This window comes from Musa acuminata, chromosome BXJ3-1, assembly GCF_036884655.1.
Source record: "Musa acuminata AAA Group cultivar baxijiao chromosome BXJ3-1, Cavendish_Baxijiao_AAA, whole genome shotgun sequence".
In the NCBI taxonomy this organism is placed as follows: Eukaryota; Viridiplantae; Streptophyta; class Magnoliopsida; order Zingiberales; family Musaceae; genus Musa; species Musa acuminata.
Genome location: NC_088349.1, coordinates 3,883,108 through 3,902,349, shown reverse-complemented (window position 1 = coordinate 3,902,349; position 19,242 = coordinate 3,883,108). Strand labels below are relative to the sequence as shown.

Sequence of the window (19,242 nt, the reverse complement as noted above, 5' to 3'; positions counted from 1 at the left end):
CTGCGGCTCAGAATTTTGCTTTAGGTTGCCTCTGTGAAAGCTCTGTATATGAAATCACGGAAGCGTCTCGAGTACTGTTTTGGATCTACAGCTGATATCGAGGCCGGATCAAACTGGAAAGACTTGTAGGCATGCTCAAGCTTTTTGCTGATATCGTAGTCTTGCAATATGTCTATGATGCCAAAAATCAAGACTATATCGTAGAACTCTCCGGTGGGTTCTCCGACTAGCTGGGATTCGCCATCGCTCTTCCTAACTGTCAGTTCAGCTCTAGCTGGCATGTTGACGCCTAGTCTGATCTTTCCCTTCCTACAGCATCAAACAGAAGGAACAAAAGCTCAAGGGCTAATCTTGATGATGTTGTGCAGAGAAAGATAGATAGATGGATGCTGAAATGTATTTTGGGAGATGACGGCACAAACTATTCGATGAGATGAAGGATATGAGATCCTAAAGGATACAAAAAAAAAAAAAAACATTTTGTTTCTTTTTCTACAATAACATCATTGACTAAGCATATGTGCATATCAATCAATTCATACTTGTGATAAATATATCGGTTATTTCAGTACAAATGTAGAAATTTACTGTTAATATATAGCAAAAGAAACATGCAAAGTCATATGAGAAGGTAATGATGCCATTTGTCTCATGTTAAACATCAAGAGAATGAAATATGTACAAGAAGCATGCATGATTTGATTTTGTCCTCAACAAGTGTAGCAATTTATTGTTTAATTGTGGCAAAAGAAACACGCAAACTCGTATGAGAAGGTACTTATTTCATTTGTCACTTGGTAAACATCAAGAGAATGAAGTATGTAGAAGAAGCATGCATGAAGCCTTGCATGATTTGACTTGGTCATCAACAAATCCTCTAATAGTTTGATGTTAGAAAAATAATCTAAAGAAAGAGCACAAGCAACATTCTGTCACACATAGGGCGAATGAGACACATATAGAAGAAGCATGCATGAGGCATTGCATTATTTGATTTGGTTGTCAAAAGATCCCCTAATAGTTTGGTACTGAATAATTATGATACATTAAATAGGACATGTAACAAAGAGAAATATATATCTCGCGAGAGAAACATACCAAAGTCATATGAAAATGTAATTATGACACTCTCTCACATGTTAGAACAGCAAGGGAATGAATTTATATAGAAGAAGCATGCATGATGCCTTGCATTGTTTGATTTGGCTGTCAAAAGGTCCTCTAATAGTTTGGTACTAAGTAATAATACATCTAAGCAGACAAGCAACAAAGAAAAACATAGAAACTAATCCATAATGGTTGTACCTATTCGAATCAGAATTCAAATCATCCTTGTTGACTCTTGAAAGCTGCATTGTTGCTTCTCTTTTGCTATCATCGTCACCACCTTTGACCAAAACGTGAGCAACTTAGAAAATGCACAGTCAGGGAAGCTTGAATAAATATTTTGATGCCATTTCAGACATTAAAATGAACCTTCAGGTGGAAGCATCTCTCTGGAACTTCTAAAATGGACTCCCACTAAAAGACTATAATCCATGATCCTCTCCTGCTCGAGAAACTCACAATCCTTGTCAACTTGCCTGTAGAAAGCACATATATATATCTCATTCTATATAAGAAGCATAGAATATCTAGGTTCAGAAAACAGAACTGCCATAAAACTGGACAAAATCGATAACAATACCTTTGGAACTCCTGAAACCAAGATCGTTGTAGCCGAAATATGAAGTTAAGATCAAGATCCTTTAAGGTAGTGGTTTCGTCAATCTCTGACTCTGGCTTGCTGGTCATACGACCATGAGAAGATCCTTTCAGGTCAAACCGCCGGTGAATAACATACTCAGAGCAGAACAAATTTTCCATTATAACAAAGCGGACCTGATCAATTGTGACAAGAAAAAGCAAAACCTGATATGTTATGTAAAAAAAAAAATACTCCATCCAAAATTACGAACGTTCATCGAGATCTGCATTCTGACCTTCTTCTGTGAAGCTCCAGTTAACTTCACACAATGAAGACCAAAAAACTTGGTTACCAAACTGTTCTCAAATTTCCTGACATGGTTATAATATGCTTGAAGCATCCGCAAAAGGACCTGTCGAACAAGATGTTATGCGGTAAGATAGATGCGGAAACTAGGAAAAGGATTACCGTTTCAAATAGGAAGGATGATTCGGATAGGAAAAGATGATTACCTTTACTTCAGACTTCTTCATTGTCTTTATCATATATCTGTCATCATTGGTCAGGTAAAAGAAACTTCCACTCTTACCAGGCGAAGACAGCTCCCGAAGGGCATCGTTGCCACAAAGAGACATCATATAGTCAGCTGCATCAACTTTGAACAGCCTGCAAAGTGTCCTGAACATTCAATTTAAGTATCATGTATCATCAAGTCTGCTCTAGTTTAAGAATACAAACTTCAAAGGTGATAACTAAAACATAACAGAGTAGAGTCATGGACTTACCTGAACACCAATGGACAGTAATCTTTCCATCTGAATTCACAGGATTGATGTGGAGGTGTATGCTTCGAGCCTTCAGGAGGAAACTTTGTCCACACTTTTTCTTTGGGGTCAAAGGCAGATGATTTCAGCTCACTATGAGAAGGACCTTGTTTTCCAACAGCATGTCTGTACCACAGCAAACTTTAGATTGATGAACTCTGGAAAACAAGGATAAGAACACAATCTACATCAAATCTCTGTCTTTTAGTGGATTATTTAAGAAATGAATTAGTATTTCCACTTTACTAAGCTTCATTGATGGAGAATTGCAAGCACATGTCAATGCCTTCATATACACAATCTTCACCAAAGACTACATATAGCTACGCAGGAAAACATTACCTTATCCCGAGCTGGAGATTGAGCATAAGGTCATAATTCTTGTGCCCTTTCATGATGGTTTCTCCTTGCTTCTTCTTCATGGCTCTCGGAGGCCGCCAACGCATGCGTGGTGGGTTCATCGGCACCTTTGCCTCTGCCGCATCCTGCTTCTCAACCATGGAACGTCTCTCGACCGCGTCAGAAGGAATATCTCCATGGGACTCCCAGGTGTAGATCCCATCCAGCCCCTTTTCTAATCCCACATTGTCATTGGTCCCGATCACGGTGAGTGTCCTGCCGTTGGGCCTTCTGCGCAGCAAAGCGGCACCGTCGACGGAGGCCCGCCTTCTGGCGCGGTCCGTGGCGGCAGATTCAGAGGCCGTGGAGGACCGCCGCGGCTCAATGCCGGACCAATTGAGGGTCTTCTGGGAGGGAAGCACCGATATGGTTTCCCCCAGTGAGATCTTGCATTCTTTAAGGTCGGCCACAAACTCTTCCTGTGGGTCTCGGGCAGTGGGGGAGGTGGCGGTCGGCGATGGGTAGTACACCCCCTTGTGTTGGATGGTGGCATTCTCGTTAGACCATTCCCCGACGTAGAGGCCGCCATCAGCCCACCGGAAGCTACCGTTGCCCGTGGGATTTCCGTTGTCCCAATCACCGTCGTAGCGATTGCCGTTAGCCCAGATGAGGGCTCCTCTGCCATGGATGAGCCCGGCGCGCCACTGTCCGACGTACTCGGTTCCGCTGCGCCAGACGTAGCGGCCGTGGCCGTCCTGCATGCCGGAGCGCCACTCGCCGTCGTAGTAGTCGCCGTTGGCGTAGGACTTCTTGCCGTGGCCGTGTTTCAGGTTCATGGACCAGCTTCCCCAGTAGGTTTCGCCGGAGGCGCCGGTGTAGGTACCGAAGCCGTCCATGAACCCGGCTTTGAAATCGCCCTCGTAGGTGGCGCCAGAGGGCCACGAAAACTTCCCGCGGCCGGTGGTCTTCCCATACCGCCACTCGCCCTCGTACATGCACCCATCCGTCCACAGGTACTTCCCGGTGCCGTGGGGGATGCCAGCGATCCAATGTCCGGTATAGAAGTCGCCGCTGGGGAAGACATGCTCCGCGTGGTAGACCTCCCCCTCCTCCTCCGCCTCTGCCGAATCGTCGTCGTCGCCTTCTCCGCGTGGAGAGGTGGCGCCGGAATCGTCTTCGGACGGGGCGACGGACATTGGCCCGAGCGGGCAGACGCGGCGGCGACTGCCGGGCTGCTGCTGCTGCTGTGCTTTTCGGACGGTCGATTCCCACGCCTTGGCGTCGTGCTGCTTCTGCTGCTGCGCTTTGTACATTCTATTCCGCCCTCGTGCGTCTCTCTCCTCTCCTCCTCTTCGATGCTATTGACTCAGCGTCACCACCAATCCCACAGCCATTGCCGAACTCACGTCGATCGCCCACTCACATCTCCACCCAACGACATCGTCACGGGACGAAGACCAGACGAGGCCGAGGGGGCGGTTGTAAGTTATGCCTTCCTCGTAACATTTTCTTGATTTTTCTTTTTTTCTTCCCTTCTTTTATATATAAATATAATTTTTTTGGCTGAAAAAAATAGAAAAAGAAGAAGAAAAATTTGGGAAATTTGTTTTTGGATTTAGATAAATTGTTGGGATAATGCTCGAATTGTTGTGCTACGAATGGGTTCTTTTGGAGAAGGCTGGAATTGGAATGGCTGTTCTAAGCTGCTGTCTCCTCCCAACAAGTGGAGGGAGGAAAGAGGAAGACGTCCCTACTTTGTAGCTGTCCTTCGCACAAGAATTGAGGAGGAGATACTGCACGAGGATTTAAGCTCTCTCTGTCTCTCTCAATGACTGTAGAAAGACACAGAGATCATGGAATAAATGGATCACTAATAAAAATGCAGTCGTGCAACCATTTCTAAGCTATCCCTGCACAGACAGAGGGAGAGAGGGTTTGACCACTTCTTGGATGTCTTACCCATAAATCTTAATAATTGGTCAACTCAATCCATCAATGGCTCTGATGCATCTATTACACCAAAATTATATATATATATATATATATATATATATATATATATATATATATATATATATATATATATATATATATATATATATATATTCCTCGTGTTACGAATCGATCGACCACGTGTCACAAGAGTAGCATATAAGGCTCTAAAGACGGACGCCGAAGGGCTTTGTTGCCCCCCGCGGCATCTGGTGCTCCCCGTGACATGAAGGAGCCATCTGTTTTGGCTCAACTCATCCAATCCTACGCTCGAGCCCGGAAGCTCAACAGAGGTAAGCAGCTCCACGCCCATTTGATCTCCCTCGGCGGCGTCCCGTCCACCTTCGTCGCCAACCATCTCATCAACATGTATGCAAAATGTGGCGACATCCACCACGCTGCCGCCCTGTTCGACGGAATGACGCAGAGAAACCTGGTCAGCTGGTCTGCCATGATCTCCGGGTTCTCCCAGAACGGCCAGGCTCTTGAAGCCCTCCGAACCTTCTCGCTGATGTGCGGTGCGGGTGTGAGGCCTACGGAGTTCGCATTCTCCAGTGCGATTCAGGCTTCCGCGTCCTTCGGGTCGTTGGCGTACGGTAGACAGATGCATTGCTCGAGTGTGAAGTTGGGTTTTGACGATGAATTGTTTGTCGGAAGCAACCTCGCCGAGATGTACGCTGGATGTGGATCTTTGATTGAGGCCCGTCTGGTCTTCGAGGAGATGCCATGGAAAGACGAGGTGTCCTGGACCACCATGATAGATGGGTACGCAAAGAATGGGAATTTCGAGGACGCACTTCGGGCATTTAAGGAGATGATCGATGCAGGTAGGATCACCATCGATCAGCATGCTTTATGTAGTGCCTTGAATGCGTGTGCTGGCCTGAAGGCCTACAGATTTGGTCAGTCTCTTCATTCATCCGTCGTGAAGTTGGGTCTGGAATCGGAGACTTTTATTGTCAATGCGCTGACGGACATGTATGCAAAGGCTGGAGACATGGACAGTGCTTCGAGCGTCTCCAAGAAGGTGGGTTCCGACTGGAATGTGGTTTCCTGCAGTTCTTTGATCGATGGGTATGTCGAGATGAACCAGTTCGAGGAAGCTTTGAGAACATACGTTGACTGTAGAAGACATGGCACAGAGCCTAATGAGTTCACTTTCTCGAGCATGGTCAAGGCTTGTGCAAACCAAGCAGTGCTGGAACAAGGGACTCAGTTCCATGCCCAAGTGATCAAAACAAGCTTTGACATCGACCCATACGTTTCTTCCTCCCTCGTCGACATGTACGGCAAGTGCGGGATCCTCAAGTGTTCGATTCAGCTGTTTGGAGAGATTCAGCACGCCAGTGATGCTGCCTGGAATTCGATGGTGGGTGCGCTTGCACACCATGGCCGTGGCAAGGAAGCAGTAGAGGCGTTCCATCGAATGGTGGCCGGAGGATGCAAACCAAATCATATCAGTTTCGTTAACCTGTTAATGGCGTGCAGCCATTCCGGGCTGGTGGAATCAGGACTAGAGTACTTCCACTCCATGCACAAAACATATGGTGTGGAACCTGCAGAGGAGCATTACTCTTGTGTCATAGATATGCTTGCTCGAGCTGGAAGACTTGAGGAAGTCAAAGATTTCATCGGCCGAATGCCGTTTGAGCCTAACGCTTATGGCTGGTGTTCTTTGCTTGGAGCGTGCAGGACACATGGAGACGTAGAACTGGGTGAGTTTGCTGCAGAAAAGCTGATGAAGCTGGAGCCCGGCAACACAGGGATCCATGTCCTGCTGTCGACTATGTATGCCTCGATGGGTCACTGGGAGGATGTGAAAGCTGCAAGGAAGTTGATGAGGGACAGCAGGGTGAAGAAGTTGCCTGGTTTCAGCTGGGTGGATGTCGACAACAAGGCCCATGTTTTTGGTGCCGATGACCCTTCACACCCACAGATAAAGGAGATCCATGAGAAGCTTGAGGAGCTCTCGGTTAAACTAAGTCAAGCAGGGTATGTTCCTGTGACAGCTTCTGTGGCCTCTAATCTAGAAGAAGGATCGAGGGGAAGATCGCTGCATCATCACAGTGAGAGGATTGCAGTTGCATTCGCGCTGATCAGCACGCCGCCCACAAAGCCTATCATCGTTAAGAAGAATCTACGGATCTGCATGGATTGCCACTCGGCGATCAAGCTCATATCACAGATCGAATCGAGAGAGATCATAGTTCGGGACAACGCAAGATTTCACCACTTTGCAGATGGAATGTGTTCATGTGGTGATTACTGGTGATTCCTTTCATTTCAGCCCACCTCAACAAAAGCAATTATCATTTCAAGCTTCATTCTTTTAATTAGTCTGATTGATTTTTGAGCAAGGAAATTATGAAATGGATAAATTATGAGCAAGGTACATTCATTCTTGGCCTTATTCAGTTTATATATATATATATATATATATATATATATATATATATATATATATATATATATATATATATATATAAAGCCTTGATATGTGTGGTGTATATGAAATATTGGTAGATTGAGGGCTATGCAGAAGGCCCTTTAAGTTTGCTGGGTCGTGGGGAGCCCAGAAGGCCGAACCGAAATGCTGGCATGAAGAGTTGCGGACCCTCAACCCGACCGGGTTCGACCCGATGTCGTTTCCACGCTCAGGGCTAGGGTTTTTGGAATTCTATATATAAAGGAATCTGCGTGCTCGTTCGCGGCCTCTCGCGCACCTCCTTGGATCGGGATCCGTAGGCGAGCGCCGGAGGCGTCGGTGGAGTTGAAGCAGCCATGGTTCACGTCAGTTTTTATAGGAACTGTGAGTAGTCGCGATCGTCGTTGTCCTTCTCTCATCCCGCAATCTCAGATCTTTGAATCTTTTTCGATGCTTTCGCTTCTTATTTTTCGATCCTCGAATGGATCTGAAATTTTATGAGGAAAAGCCTTGGTAGGGTTTTGATTTCGGTTTCTTACGATGTGTGCGTGGTGGAATTTCTGGGCTTCATTGTGGTTTTGGGTACATTGTTAGTTTCTTCTTTCAAAATCTGATGGAAACCCTCGTTGGTGTTCTGAGTATGGTTTGGATCTGTTAATCCTAGCTACGATGGTCTTTTTTCAGACGGGAAGACCTTTAAGAAGCCCCGTCGTCCCTATGAGAAGGAGCGGCTTGATGCTGAGCTGAAGCTTGTCGGTGAGTATGGGCTCCGCTGCAAACGGGAACTCTGGAGAGTCCAGTATGCGCTGAGCCGAATCCGTAATGCTGCGAGGGATCTTCTCACGCTTGATGAGAAAAACCCTCGTCGGATTTTCGAGGGAGAGGCCCTCCTCCGCCGGATGAACCGTTATGGGCTCCTCGAGGAAGGCCAGAACAAGCTAGATTATGTCCTGGCCCTCACAGTGGAGAACTTCTTGGAGCGCCGTCTGCAGACTCTCGTCTTCAAGTCGGGAATGGCAAAGTCTATCCACCATGCTAGGGTTCTCATCAGGCAGCGCCACATCAGGTATAACCTTCTTTTTTCTATTGATGGATTGGATTATCTGAAAGTTATAATAAATTGTGTGCGTCAATGGTTTTAAATACATTGTCATTTTATTAGCATTTTCACTAAATGTGAAACTCTCTCTGGTTTATGTGGTGATTAGTTGAGGCAGTAAACAGACTTGCTGTGGCAGTAGTACATGCCTGCAATAAAATCAAATTTCATTTGTTTTTGCTGGTCTGTCTATTACCTATTGTGGTTTTGTATTGTCATGTTTATATTGGCCTATGTTTACCTATACTACTGTTCTCCATTTTTCTTAAATGCTATCTAATGATATATTCAGGAGTTGCCAAAAATTATTGGCAAGTAATGGTTAGATTTTGTATTTTCTTGTAGCCATGATTTGACATGAGATCTGAGCAGGATGAAGAAGCTTGTAGCCTCCGGGGGTAAGTGTGTTTGACTTTCAGGAGCAGTAGCATTGCAATATCAACTATGTCTTCTGGAGTGTCACTTTATTTAGGATTGGTAGAACAATAAAGGGAAAGGAATAGAAAAACAGTGTTCTTTTTTCTGTAAATCTTACCTTGTGTAAATCGATAAATATAGCTAATATTGATTTGTTGAAAATGGATTCTATAGTTCCTGCTTCATGATGCTAGTTCTGCAATGATGTTTGGTATTCCTGGTCAATAGAATATTGACCTTTCCAGCTTGTTCAAATCCTTCCAGATAGTTTTTAAGTTCAATAGCCCTTTAAAATATTTGCTTCACTTGCCTTTTTAAATATCAACCAACCAATAGTGTATGTTTATACAGATTTTTGTTCTTCTATCGGTAGTCTTGGATCTTTCTAGGACTCTTGTGGTGGGCCTTCCTAGAACAATTGTATTGTAGCATGTAATCCATGGTTGTCCTCTTAACATCCATTTATATATGTCAAATATAGGAGGATATGCTCGAGTGGTAACTCTTATATAGATATGGAATGTTGACCTATTAATTGCATGTTGAATGAACACATTTTGTGATTATTTTTTTTCTAAATGCTTTGATTTTAAAGGTTGGTGTTGAAGTGGACTAATGATCTAGGTCTATGTAAGCCTAGTTGTGAATCTTGGCACATGCCTAACTGTAGAAAGGCCTCCGACTTGGAAAAATATATTTGAGGATGAGATAAACCTGTAAATTCCTGTCTGGTGCTACTTAAATAAGACAAATGTTGTACCTTGTTGCTTATACAACAGTGTTATTTAATTCAAAATTGCAGTAACACATGGAGGGTGAAGGCGGTGAAGAAGAACAGGGAAATACCTGAGAAGCAGGCATAGGAAAGATAATGAACAACCATAAATAGAAAGAGAGGAGGGAGAAGTTGAGGATAACAACTGAAGTATTGCTGCTTATATACATGAATCTACTCTAGTCTGCTGCATCACCTAAATGTCATTGTTACTAATGACCGACGAAAAAAATAATCATTCATGTTATATTTAGTTTGGGTTCAGGTCACCAAACTTTAAGTTGACTTTGAAAGAGTCAAGTTCAGGTTTTCCTGTTGGATCTTATGAACCAAATTAATAGAGTTTACATAAATATAAGTAACTAGTGATTCAACTTAATATGGTAGATGAAATAAAATATGGAAGAAGAAAGTCCAAAATCCATTGAATGTAGTTTATTTATGTTCTCTAATTCGTTGAAATTGATGGTTTCTGTGAAAATATACTCTTCATAAATCTTAGGAACTCTCTCTCTCTCTCTCTCTCTCTCTCTCTCTAATCGTATGCTCTTGCCCCTTTGCCTGCAACAACATTGCCACAGCCTACCATTGTGATCAGTTCTTATGCTGATGCTCCAGTCCCTCTGACCATCAATGTTTTGCTACCTTTTTTGTCAGTTATATCCCTCTGCTAGTGATTTAATTTTTGCTAGCATTACATCTTTTTTCCAATAAACTGTAATATATTTTGGCTGACCAGACCTTAACAGGTTGGTTGTGATTTGAACTTCCATTTCCTGGTGGTAAATGGGCCAGTGAGCAGAATTATGTTGACATGAAACTACAATATTTTTTCGCAATTTGTATGTCTCTTCATGTTTCTCAACTATCCTCGCAGAGTTGGGAGGCAAGTGGTTAACATCCCATCATTCATGGTGAGGGTGGATTCAGCAAAGCACATTGACTTCTCCCTGACGAGTCCATTTGGTGGTGGCCGTCCTGGGAGAGTGAAGAGAAGGAACCAGAAGGCAGCAGCAAAGAAGGCAGCTGGGGGTGATGGTGATGAGGAGGATGAGGAATGAGGAATATGCAACTATCCTAGTCGAATTCTGGTCTTCTATTTCTTTTGCACTTGAGTTATTAGTTATCTGAACATTTTGCACAAGTGTTATTGCAGGAAGTTACCTTAGTGTTTTCTAATGTTGAAATCATGGAGTAGACACGTATTCATCTATTTTGGCTTAAAAGGTTAGTGTCTCGATCAACCTCAGGTGGCATAAGCGCAAGCTTTGTGGTGCAATGAACTTGGACCGAGTGGTCAATATTTTCCTTGTGTTTATATCCCTGCTATTAGTTGAAATTGGTCAACATAGTTTTCTTTATGTTTAATCAAATTGTTCAAAGATCACATTTCTGACTAAAGTTTAGGATATAACAAAAGTGCCTGTCGTACCACTGGTCATTCTAGCATAAGCGCAAGTTTTGTGGTGCAATGAACTTGGACCGAGTGGTCAATATTTTCCTTGTGTTGATATCCCTGCTATTAGTTGAAATTGGTCAACATAGTTTTCTTAATCAAATTGTTCAAAGATCACATTTCTGACTAAAGTTTAGGATATAACAAAAGTGCCTGTCGTACCACTGGTCATTCTAAAATGCTTCTACACATATCTCTGGTCCATTCTAGTATTTCTGGCTCATGTTATGGATTTATTAACTTCGTTTTGGTTTCCAAGTCATATCCTTTACTGATTATGCTTAATTAACTTAAAGAGATGGAGGTGAGAGATTGGGTCAGTCTCGGCTACTGGCTCTTGGAATCACTGATCTGGTCGTACATGGTCAACCTAAAGTTATAGTCCACTATGGCTTCGGATAACGACGACCTGTAAACAGCACACGCATTTCACCAGCATCTTCTAGTACACACCATTCTTCGATGGTGACGGAAGTCAGTCACAACAAAAGAATTCTAACAAGCCAACGCTATTGTAACTTCACGAAAGCCAAACAAGTACGCCAGCCCGAGCAATTCTCAGACTCGGGTACGGGCATGTATCAATCTTTACATTGGTCATAGGAGTTCCAGAAAACCTCGATATCAAGCATGAAAAGAACTTGATCATATATCTCCTCTAATATTTACAGAGGAAGAAAACATGGGCTTAATTAGCTCGACCTCCTCTCCAACCCCAACAACTTGACGGGCGACGACAATGATCGACTCTTCCTCTCTGATATCATCTCGAGCGCCGGAGACCAAGGCCGGCGAGCCCTCGACCCCACCAGCTGCGCGTAGTGCCTCTTCAACTCAGGCGTGCTGCATAACGCCCCGCCATCGCCGCCCCTCCTCCTCCCGCCTTCTCCCGAAGAGCAGATAACCATAGATATGAACTCAGGCAGCACCTTGATGAGTGTCCTCCCATCCCCTCCCTTCACGTACGCGAACGGACGCTGTCCGTCTCCGGCGAGCGACACCTTCGTCGGCACCGGCGACAGCGACGCGAGCGATGCGACGGTCAGGGTCTGGTCGAGCCGGAATCTGTCGGCCGGGAGGACGAAGTAGGTCCGGCCGGGGAGAAGCTCTTCGGCGGCAGAAAGAACCGGGATCGGGAGACCGATGTAGAAGGAGTCGGCGTGGCAGACGATGCGGTCCGGGAACCGGTACATGACCTCCCCGGCGGGCTGCTTCTCCGGCAAGAACGTGGCGGTGCCGCCCCAGAATACCAGCTTCACCAGGCCACGAGAGCTGGGGCTGAAGCAAGTGCGGAAGAGTCCTTTGCCCATCATGGATCACAGGATCACCACTAGTCGAGTAAAGGCGGATGGAAGAGTCGTCGATGGCTGGTTTTATAGGGAAGCCCGCGGTGTTTGACTTGGACCGGTCAGACATTTGGGACGGTGGTCAGCGGCGACCGATAGGGCATCTTTGTCTACTGCATTTGCATCCACTAGTAAATTCGAAATTGTCAACGCACCATTCGCTACCAAAGTAGGAATCCGATGTGTCTCGATTTTAATAATAATTATTCTTTATAATTTCAATAATAAGCAATGTTCAACGTTAGATTGGGAAACGGATCTGATGAAATTGGTGTGCCCGTATCCGAATAATAAAATAGATTCTCGAGTTGGATCCGAGACCCGTTTCCATCCTCCACAATCGTCGATGTACTTTAAGATTCCCGAAGGTAATTGAATGCCGCGCATGATAGGCGAAGCCATCGCTCGTTAAGGGTAGAACAGCTCGGTGAAGAGAAGCTCGTTCCAGGTGTCCTGGAGGCCGGGCAAGCACCAGTGGACGCAGTCTGAGTAGCTCACCGGGTTGGCGATCTGCTGAGGGGTCAGCGGCACCCACTGCTTCTTGTAGATGGACGTGTGGGCGTCCTTGCGGTAGCTGGAGAGTTGGGTGATGTTGAGGACTGTGATGGGCAGCTTCGTTCCGCCGACCACTTCTCGGACCACCTCCATTACGCTCTTCCGGCAATCGGAGCCCCAGTACGTGGGGTCTTCGATCATGGTTGTCTGGTTGTAGCAGTTGCCTCCGGGTTCGTCCCCCCAGTCTCTGCTCCTGTTGGCTTCTCAGTATTGATCAGCAAGGTAAGAAAGGACGAAGGTTAGAGCGACCTCACTCACTCACTTTTCATGAGAAGGCGACATGGTGGCGAAGAACACCCTCGCCTTCTTTAGATCCATGTTTTGGTCCACCCACTCCAACATGCTTCTCATCGCCATGCGGTAGGCGTCCTCTGTGCTCGGCTGCACGATATCCCTCGCTTCGTCGTTGAAGGAGCCCTGTCCTTGCCTGCGAGGTTAGCCCACCATGACTGCTTCGCTCTACCTCTAATCACGGTTTGGTTCGAATCAGAATCGAATTGGGCTGAAATTGAAATCGAATCGGTCTAATGATTCGTCGGTTCTAAATCAAATGAATTGAACTAAAGGTCCGGTTCCGGTTTTGGTTTCAATCTACGGACGGTTCGAACCTAATCTGGCATCGGAACCGTAGGTTTCGATTCTGATTCTAAAACTGAACCGGTTTGATTCCGGTTCCCAAGCCCATGAAAAAGCTGGAGGAAGAGGTCAGCAAACCTACAGGATCTTCATCGTGAGGCCAGTCATCCACCAAAGGTACGTGTTGAACACCAACACGTCCGCTCCTTTCCAGTTCTGGCCGTGCTTGTCGATGGATCCTTTCCTCACGATCCTGTCGGCCATCCTGTGGATGACGGCGTCGTCGGAGTTGGATTCGAGAAGGAACGGCGCCCAGTAGAACTCGATCGTTGCGTTGTACTCCTGAGCCAAGTGGAAGAGAGGATGGTGTTATAGGTGGGAGAGAAGCGGTGGAGGGAAGGATTAGCGCATGGTTTCACCTTTGCCCGGAAGACTGTTAGTGAACCATTTACTTCCATCGATTTGGCACTGTCAGGGATGGCGGAGTGGAGAAGACAGACCATGGAAGTGAACTGACCTCTGTTCAGGGAATCACCGACGAACATCATCCGCTTTCCTCGAAGTGCCTCGAGCATCAGTGTGGCATTGAAGCTGCGCGAGATCGCAACATGTTAGAAGAGGTAGAAGAAAGAACTCCAAATCTTGCAGATTACTAGAATGCATGTCCTGCTATCGAGGAACCTGGGAAGGTCGCAGTCACGAGGCTGCCATCTCCAGAACTGGTACTCCTTATCAGGTCGCCCATGCTCTTGGCAGGTGAGCTGCGGCTGGATGTAAGGACAGTCCGATTCCTGGTACTGTGGCCGAGTCGACTCGTCCCTGACCCATCTCCCCCGGTATATGTCGCAGTCGCCTTCCATCTCTCCGATGGCAAACGGCAGCTTCTCTCCGCGACTCCCTGCATCCAACACAAGAAGCATCAGCGGTAAGCAGCTCCACCGGGATCGGTTCAACGACGTACCGGATCTGGATAGGAACTGATGCGGCTCCGGGCTGAGCTGGATGAAGCTGAAGATGAAGTCCTCGCCGGAGAGGACTGCGACGAGCGCCATGACGGCCAGCAAGGTCAAGATGCAAGGAGAGAGCCGAGCCCTCTTGGCGAATATCGAGGAGTTGGAGGAGGAGGAGAGATGTGGCTTCATGGCGTGGGAGATGTTGTTGCCATGTGGGTGGAGAGTGACCATAAATACACAGTGATGAGTGGCGGTAGGGCAGCCATGTCCGGTCTCACCGTAAAAGGTTGAGTCTCATTCACTCCAAAACCTTAGCTCATATAGTTTGCTTGTCATTGTCACTTTACATATGATGTACCCAACGCAAGACTTCCACATGTGGAAGCTAAGTAATGAAAAGTCTGATGATCCTAAATCCTAAAAATTTTGTATTTAATTCACATAAATATTTAATTATCAATCTAATTCGATTGATTTATCAAAATCAAATAATAATGAATCTAAGCCAATTTAATGATCTCATATTCTAGTCTCGTCGAATTGATTCGGACATCATCGATATCTTTTAGATCATATATAAGAACTCTTTACGGTAATCATGATAGTGAATTATTAAAACAGAATGGTCCTTCTGATCATTTGATAACGTCATTTCATTGATTCTAACTTTTTTTTCTCTCCTTTGTAATCCATTAGGTTGCAGGTAGCAGTACATGGAAAGTTTGGAGATGTGGCCCTGTGTTCCCTAAATGGATACTAGTGGTGGTGCATGAAGATAGAGATCATTGCTTTCCTTGTAAGCTAAGGGAGTGAATTGGACACTTCTTGTCTTTGCTTAACTTCCTCTATTATGTGGCCATAGAACAGTGAAAAGTAGATATCTTTGTGAAGAGGATGAATGCCTTTCATCTGGTCACATTTCAGCTTCAAATAGATTCAACTTACCATCATTCGTTCATTTCATAATGGTATCGAATAGAGATGGAACAACTAATACAATATTTTATGTATCAATCGAATAACATAAAAGGTAAAAGGATTTTATGTTGGGACACTTCAAACTGAGTATTATTATTATTATTAGAGATATCTCCTATAGACTCAAAAGTAAATGTGGCCAGTGAGATGGTGGAGTGAGAAGGACAATAAAAAAAAGGTGTCATGAGGTGCACAAGGATAAGAGTTATTTTAGATTTTTAAATTGAGATTGGTGTATCTAATATTGTTATTTTAGAATTAAATATTTTGGGTTAGTTGTTTAGATTCAACAAAAAATTTAAGATATTATTTTTATTTTATCAAATTGGATAAGTGATATGAGGATGGGTCAAACGCTAAACTATATCTCATATGTACTATACTAAATTTTAATTTTGAATTATGTTAGAATAGAAGAGATTTAACTCTCAATTTAGCCTTGTATTGGAAGTGTATGAAAACTTAAATTGACTTACAAAAGATTGATGTATGTATTATTATTAACTTAATCGTATATATTTTGGGTCAATAGGTCTAAATTGATACCTATATTATGAAAAAAAAAATATTTATGGAAAATTACTTGATCTTTATCAATGATGCCTGATTTAACTTGTTAAATCAGATTTAAGTTGACTCAAAGAACAAAAATAATTATTAATTAATAAGATTTATTTATTTAAAGAACTAGCAAAAGAAGAAAGAAAGAGTATTTGGCTTACAAGAGTCAAATGTCATCATTAATAGAAGATAAGATTTCCTCAACTATATGAGAAAATCTCACTCTGTTCTATTGAGGTATTTTCTATTTTTTCCATCATGGTATCAGTGAGAAAAGTGAAGCTTCACTCTTACCTTCGGCCAGCGACCAACGTCGCTGCATCCAAATTCCTAATAGGCTCCGCGGCCAATCCTTATCTTTCTCACCGTGATAGTCTTCGTTGATCTATCAATAGTCGACGGACTTAAGGAGAACGAAGGGCGGATTTAAGGGGAATGAAAGGAACGCTTGTGCCATCACAGCAACAACAATCGCAGCAATAGCAACGATATGCTCTTGCTCTATTGCTCTACTCACGAAGTCTCTTGCTCGTAAGTCATTCTTTGCATCGATCTAAGATTGATATAAAGCTTCTTCAATAATTATTCTTATATTATATTCTTTCCATCAATGAATTTATAGCAATAAGACGAAAACAATTATTAGTCAACAAAGTCTATTTACTAAATTGAATGAATTTATAGTAATAAGATGAAAAATAATTATTAGTCAATAAAATTTATTTACATAAGAAGCAACAAAGTCAACGCATAAATGCTATCATCATGACATTCTAATTTAGTCACACATTAAAGTGAAAGATAATCTAAGTTTAATTATTTTAGACTGTCGATAAAAGTCGCAATGCCATCACACATTAGATTTAGATAGCAAAAGAAAAAAAAATGATGATGTCCAAATTATTAATTAATTAATTATAAATAAAAATAAAAAGATTGATCTAATGGCAATATCCTAAAGGAGAAACACACCACCACTTGTTTTTGCTTGCCATTCTAAGGCTGCTTCTTTATTTGCCCAAACATGGATATTGCTTTTGATAGTTGAATCACACTAATTTGTATACAACATCCAAAATAATTGATTCATTGTAAAAGAAATTATTCTTTTGAGTTTTTTTCCCTATCATTTACTGAAATGATCTAAGCAAAGATTTACAACACAGAAGAAATACCATTGGCAATTGGTTGGCGTATCACAGTGACCTGAGGTCAACTGAAACCTCACGCAGAGGTCGAAGTCTTGTTAATGGCGGCGGGCTCCCCTCCTTGTGTGGTGTGGGCTGCTTGCGGTGCGCTTGGCGGAGGAAACTGGTGTGGGCGAGTTGCCTGAGTGATACCTCGGCGCATGTTCTCCTCTTCCTGGTGCAGCCTCTGCGTTTGCAGCGCCGTAAGGTACAACCCGACTCCGAGGAGGACAGTGATCAGCCCGAAGATTCCAGCTGCTGCGAAGAGCCCTGGCCTGATCACATGGCAATCCGGCTTCGGGTTCCTCCACTGGCTTATGTGGCCCGACTCCACGCCGATGCCGATGATCAGCAGCACCGCCGCGATGGCGAAGCAGATCCTGTGCTCCAGTGAGTTGCAGGGAGCAAATCAGAGTAGTCCTCGAGCTCAAGAACGGACGAATCAGTTGATGCTGTCGTATAAGGCTGGAAAGCTTACCAAGTCGTGAGGAAGAGGCAGCAGGCTCGCCATGTAAGAGTTCTAGCGGCCGACGACGACGTGAGGGGATCATCTGGGAGCGACGACCAAGCCGCCAGTGCCGGAAGCTTAGGAGAGGTGGCCGCCACCAGCATGTAGGCATGCTCGGCGAACATGGCGGCTGCGAGCAGCAAGAACGCGCAGACGGCGCAGGCCAGCGGCGTCCGCCCGCTGCCGGTGTAGACGCACTGGTACGTCTTGCTGCTGTCGCCCTGGTTGCTCAACAGGTACCATGTGGCCTGCACGTAGAATAAACGCCGCCATGCATGAATCGCACGTAGTCCGGGCAACTAATGGGCTAGCCGCTGCAAGCAGTGGGGTGATGGACATGGACGGCTACCTCGGACCGCGAGGCCTCGGCGGCGAGGCAGAGGACGAAGCTGACGAGGCCGCAGAGGACGGAGAGGACCACGAGGAAGAGAGCGACGCGGCCGCTAATATCACTGCGCCAGTGCGTCCTCAGGGACAGGTCGTTGTGGGTGATGGCCATGGCGCGCGTGGTTCGGCCGGAAGGGGACCAGCACGGGGAGATATAGAACCCGGCGGGGACCTCGGTGGCTCTGGTCTGAGAAAGCTTGGGCGGGGAGAAGAAGGGAGGAATCCATGCGCGGCTTTGCTTCCTGAATCAGCTGGCTGTGTTGCGTGGTGAATGGAGATGCCCGAGCTTTTCCTTCCCATGACCCATGCACACATCTACGTTGGGATGGCAACGACTACCCATGCAAGGCAAACAATTGCAAGGAAAGGTTGGGGCGAGAAGAAGCGATCGACTACGGCCCAAGGAAAGAACAATTACAAGGAAAGGTTGGATGCAGAAGGTCGGATGACTAGTTTGATAATTTAAAGAAAATAAAAATATTATTAAGTAATTTTCACTCACGATAAAAATATTTTAAATACGAAAGTATAAGCTAAACTAGTTGGTAAGGTATTATTGATCCAATTTATCCAGCAAGCTTGATCCAATTAACATTTTAATTGTGGATGAAATTTTCTTTTATCACCACATGATTACATCACTTATGTCAAATAAAAAAATAAAAATTACATAAAGTTTCTCATACTCATGCACGACATAAAAATTCTAAAAAATAAAAAAATCTGAACCATTCGATAAAAAAATAATTAAGATAAAAAAAATCTGAACCGTTCGATACATTCTAAAATGCCTTATTTATATATAAATTATCAATCCTAGATAAAAAAAAAAATTATCTACAAACATTTTATTTACACACAACATGTTCGTCTAAGATAAATAAATAAATAAATAAATATATATATATATATATATATATATATATATATATATATATATATATATATATATATATATATATATATATATATATATATATTGAAATACCTGATATATCTCAAGGTATCTTATTTACACACAACAAAAATGTACCGAGGAATCAATACGTAGAAGGTGGCACAATCTCAGCAATCGTGTGTTCTTCACAGTAATCGGGCACTCCACACTTTAAGGTGTGCCATTTTAAATCTTCTATCATTATATTTTCATCTAGAAAGCTTCATCAGTATATGTGAG

The 19,242-nt window shown here is 44.0% G+C and overlaps 5 protein-coding genes and 1 pseudogene across 6 annotated transcripts; 2 read left to right on the top strand and 4 right to left on the bottom strand.

Moving 5' to 3' along the window:
• Positions 1-12: 12 nt before the first annotated feature.
• LOC135628567 (phosphatidylinositol 4-phosphate 5-kinase 6-like) lies at positions 13-4,267 on the bottom strand (annotated as a pseudogene).
• Positions 4,268-5,012: 745 nt separating this feature from the next.
• LOC135629492 (putative pentatricopeptide repeat-containing protein At5g52630) lies at positions 5,013-7,160 on the top strand. Its single transcript, XM_065136929.1, has one exon. The coding sequence runs from the start codon at positions 5,069-5,071 to the stop codon at positions 7,112-7,114; it is 2,046 nt and encodes a 681-aa protein (XP_064993001.1). The 5' UTR covers positions 5,013-5,068; the 3' UTR covers positions 7,115-7,160.
• Positions 7,161-7,492: 332 nt separating this feature from the next.
• LOC135629495 (small ribosomal subunit protein uS4y-like) lies at positions 7,493-10,802 on the top strand. Its single transcript, XM_065136934.1, has 3 exons — positions 7,493-7,651; positions 7,952-8,333; positions 10,436-10,802. Exons 1-3 carry the CDS (start codon positions 7,624-7,626, stop codon positions 10,617-10,619), a joined length of 594 nt encoding a protein of 197 aa, XP_064993006.1. The 5' UTR covers positions 7,493-7,623; the 3' UTR covers positions 10,620-10,802.
• A 532-nt stretch (positions 10,803-11,334) lies between these two features.
• LOC135629494 (uncharacterized) lies at positions 11,335-12,518 on the bottom strand. Its single transcript, XM_065136933.1, has one exon. It carries the CDS (start codon positions 12,325-12,327, stop codon positions 11,707-11,709), a length of 621 nt encoding a protein of 206 aa, XP_064993005.1. The 5' UTR covers positions 12,328-12,518; the 3' UTR covers positions 11,335-11,706.
• Positions 12,519-12,625: 107 nt separating this feature from the next.
• LOC135629493 (protein trichome birefringence-like 33) lies at positions 12,626-14,665 on the bottom strand. Of its 2 annotated transcripts, none has more exons than XM_065136930.1 (6): positions 14,453-14,665; positions 14,173-14,389; positions 13,911-14,082; positions 13,634-13,833; positions 13,178-13,342; positions 12,626-13,108 (listed from the first exon to the last, which is right to left on the bottom strand). In XM_065136930.1, the coding sequence occupies exons 1-6, from the start codon at positions 14,631-14,633 to the stop codon at positions 12,769-12,771; spliced, it is 1,275 nt and encodes a 424-aa protein (XP_064993002.1). In that variant the 5' UTR covers positions 14,634-14,665; the 3' UTR covers positions 12,626-12,768. The 2 variants fall into 2 exon arrangements, with proteins under 2 accessions (XP_064993002.1, XP_064993003.1); XM_065136931.1 differs by having other exon boundaries at positions 12,626-13,102; positions 14,453-14,657.
• Positions 14,666-17,007: 2,342 nt separating this feature from the next.
• LOC135628719 (uncharacterized) lies at positions 17,008-18,189 on the bottom strand. Its single transcript, XM_065135576.1, has 3 exons — positions 18,028-18,189; positions 17,649-17,926; positions 17,008-17,550 (listed from the first exon to the last, which is right to left on the bottom strand). Exons 1-3 carry the CDS (start codon positions 18,175-18,177, stop codon positions 17,208-17,210), a joined length of 771 nt encoding a protein of 256 aa, XP_064991648.1. The 5' UTR covers positions 18,178-18,189; the 3' UTR covers positions 17,008-17,207.
• Between the last annotated feature and the right edge of the window lie 1,053 nt (positions 18,190-19,242).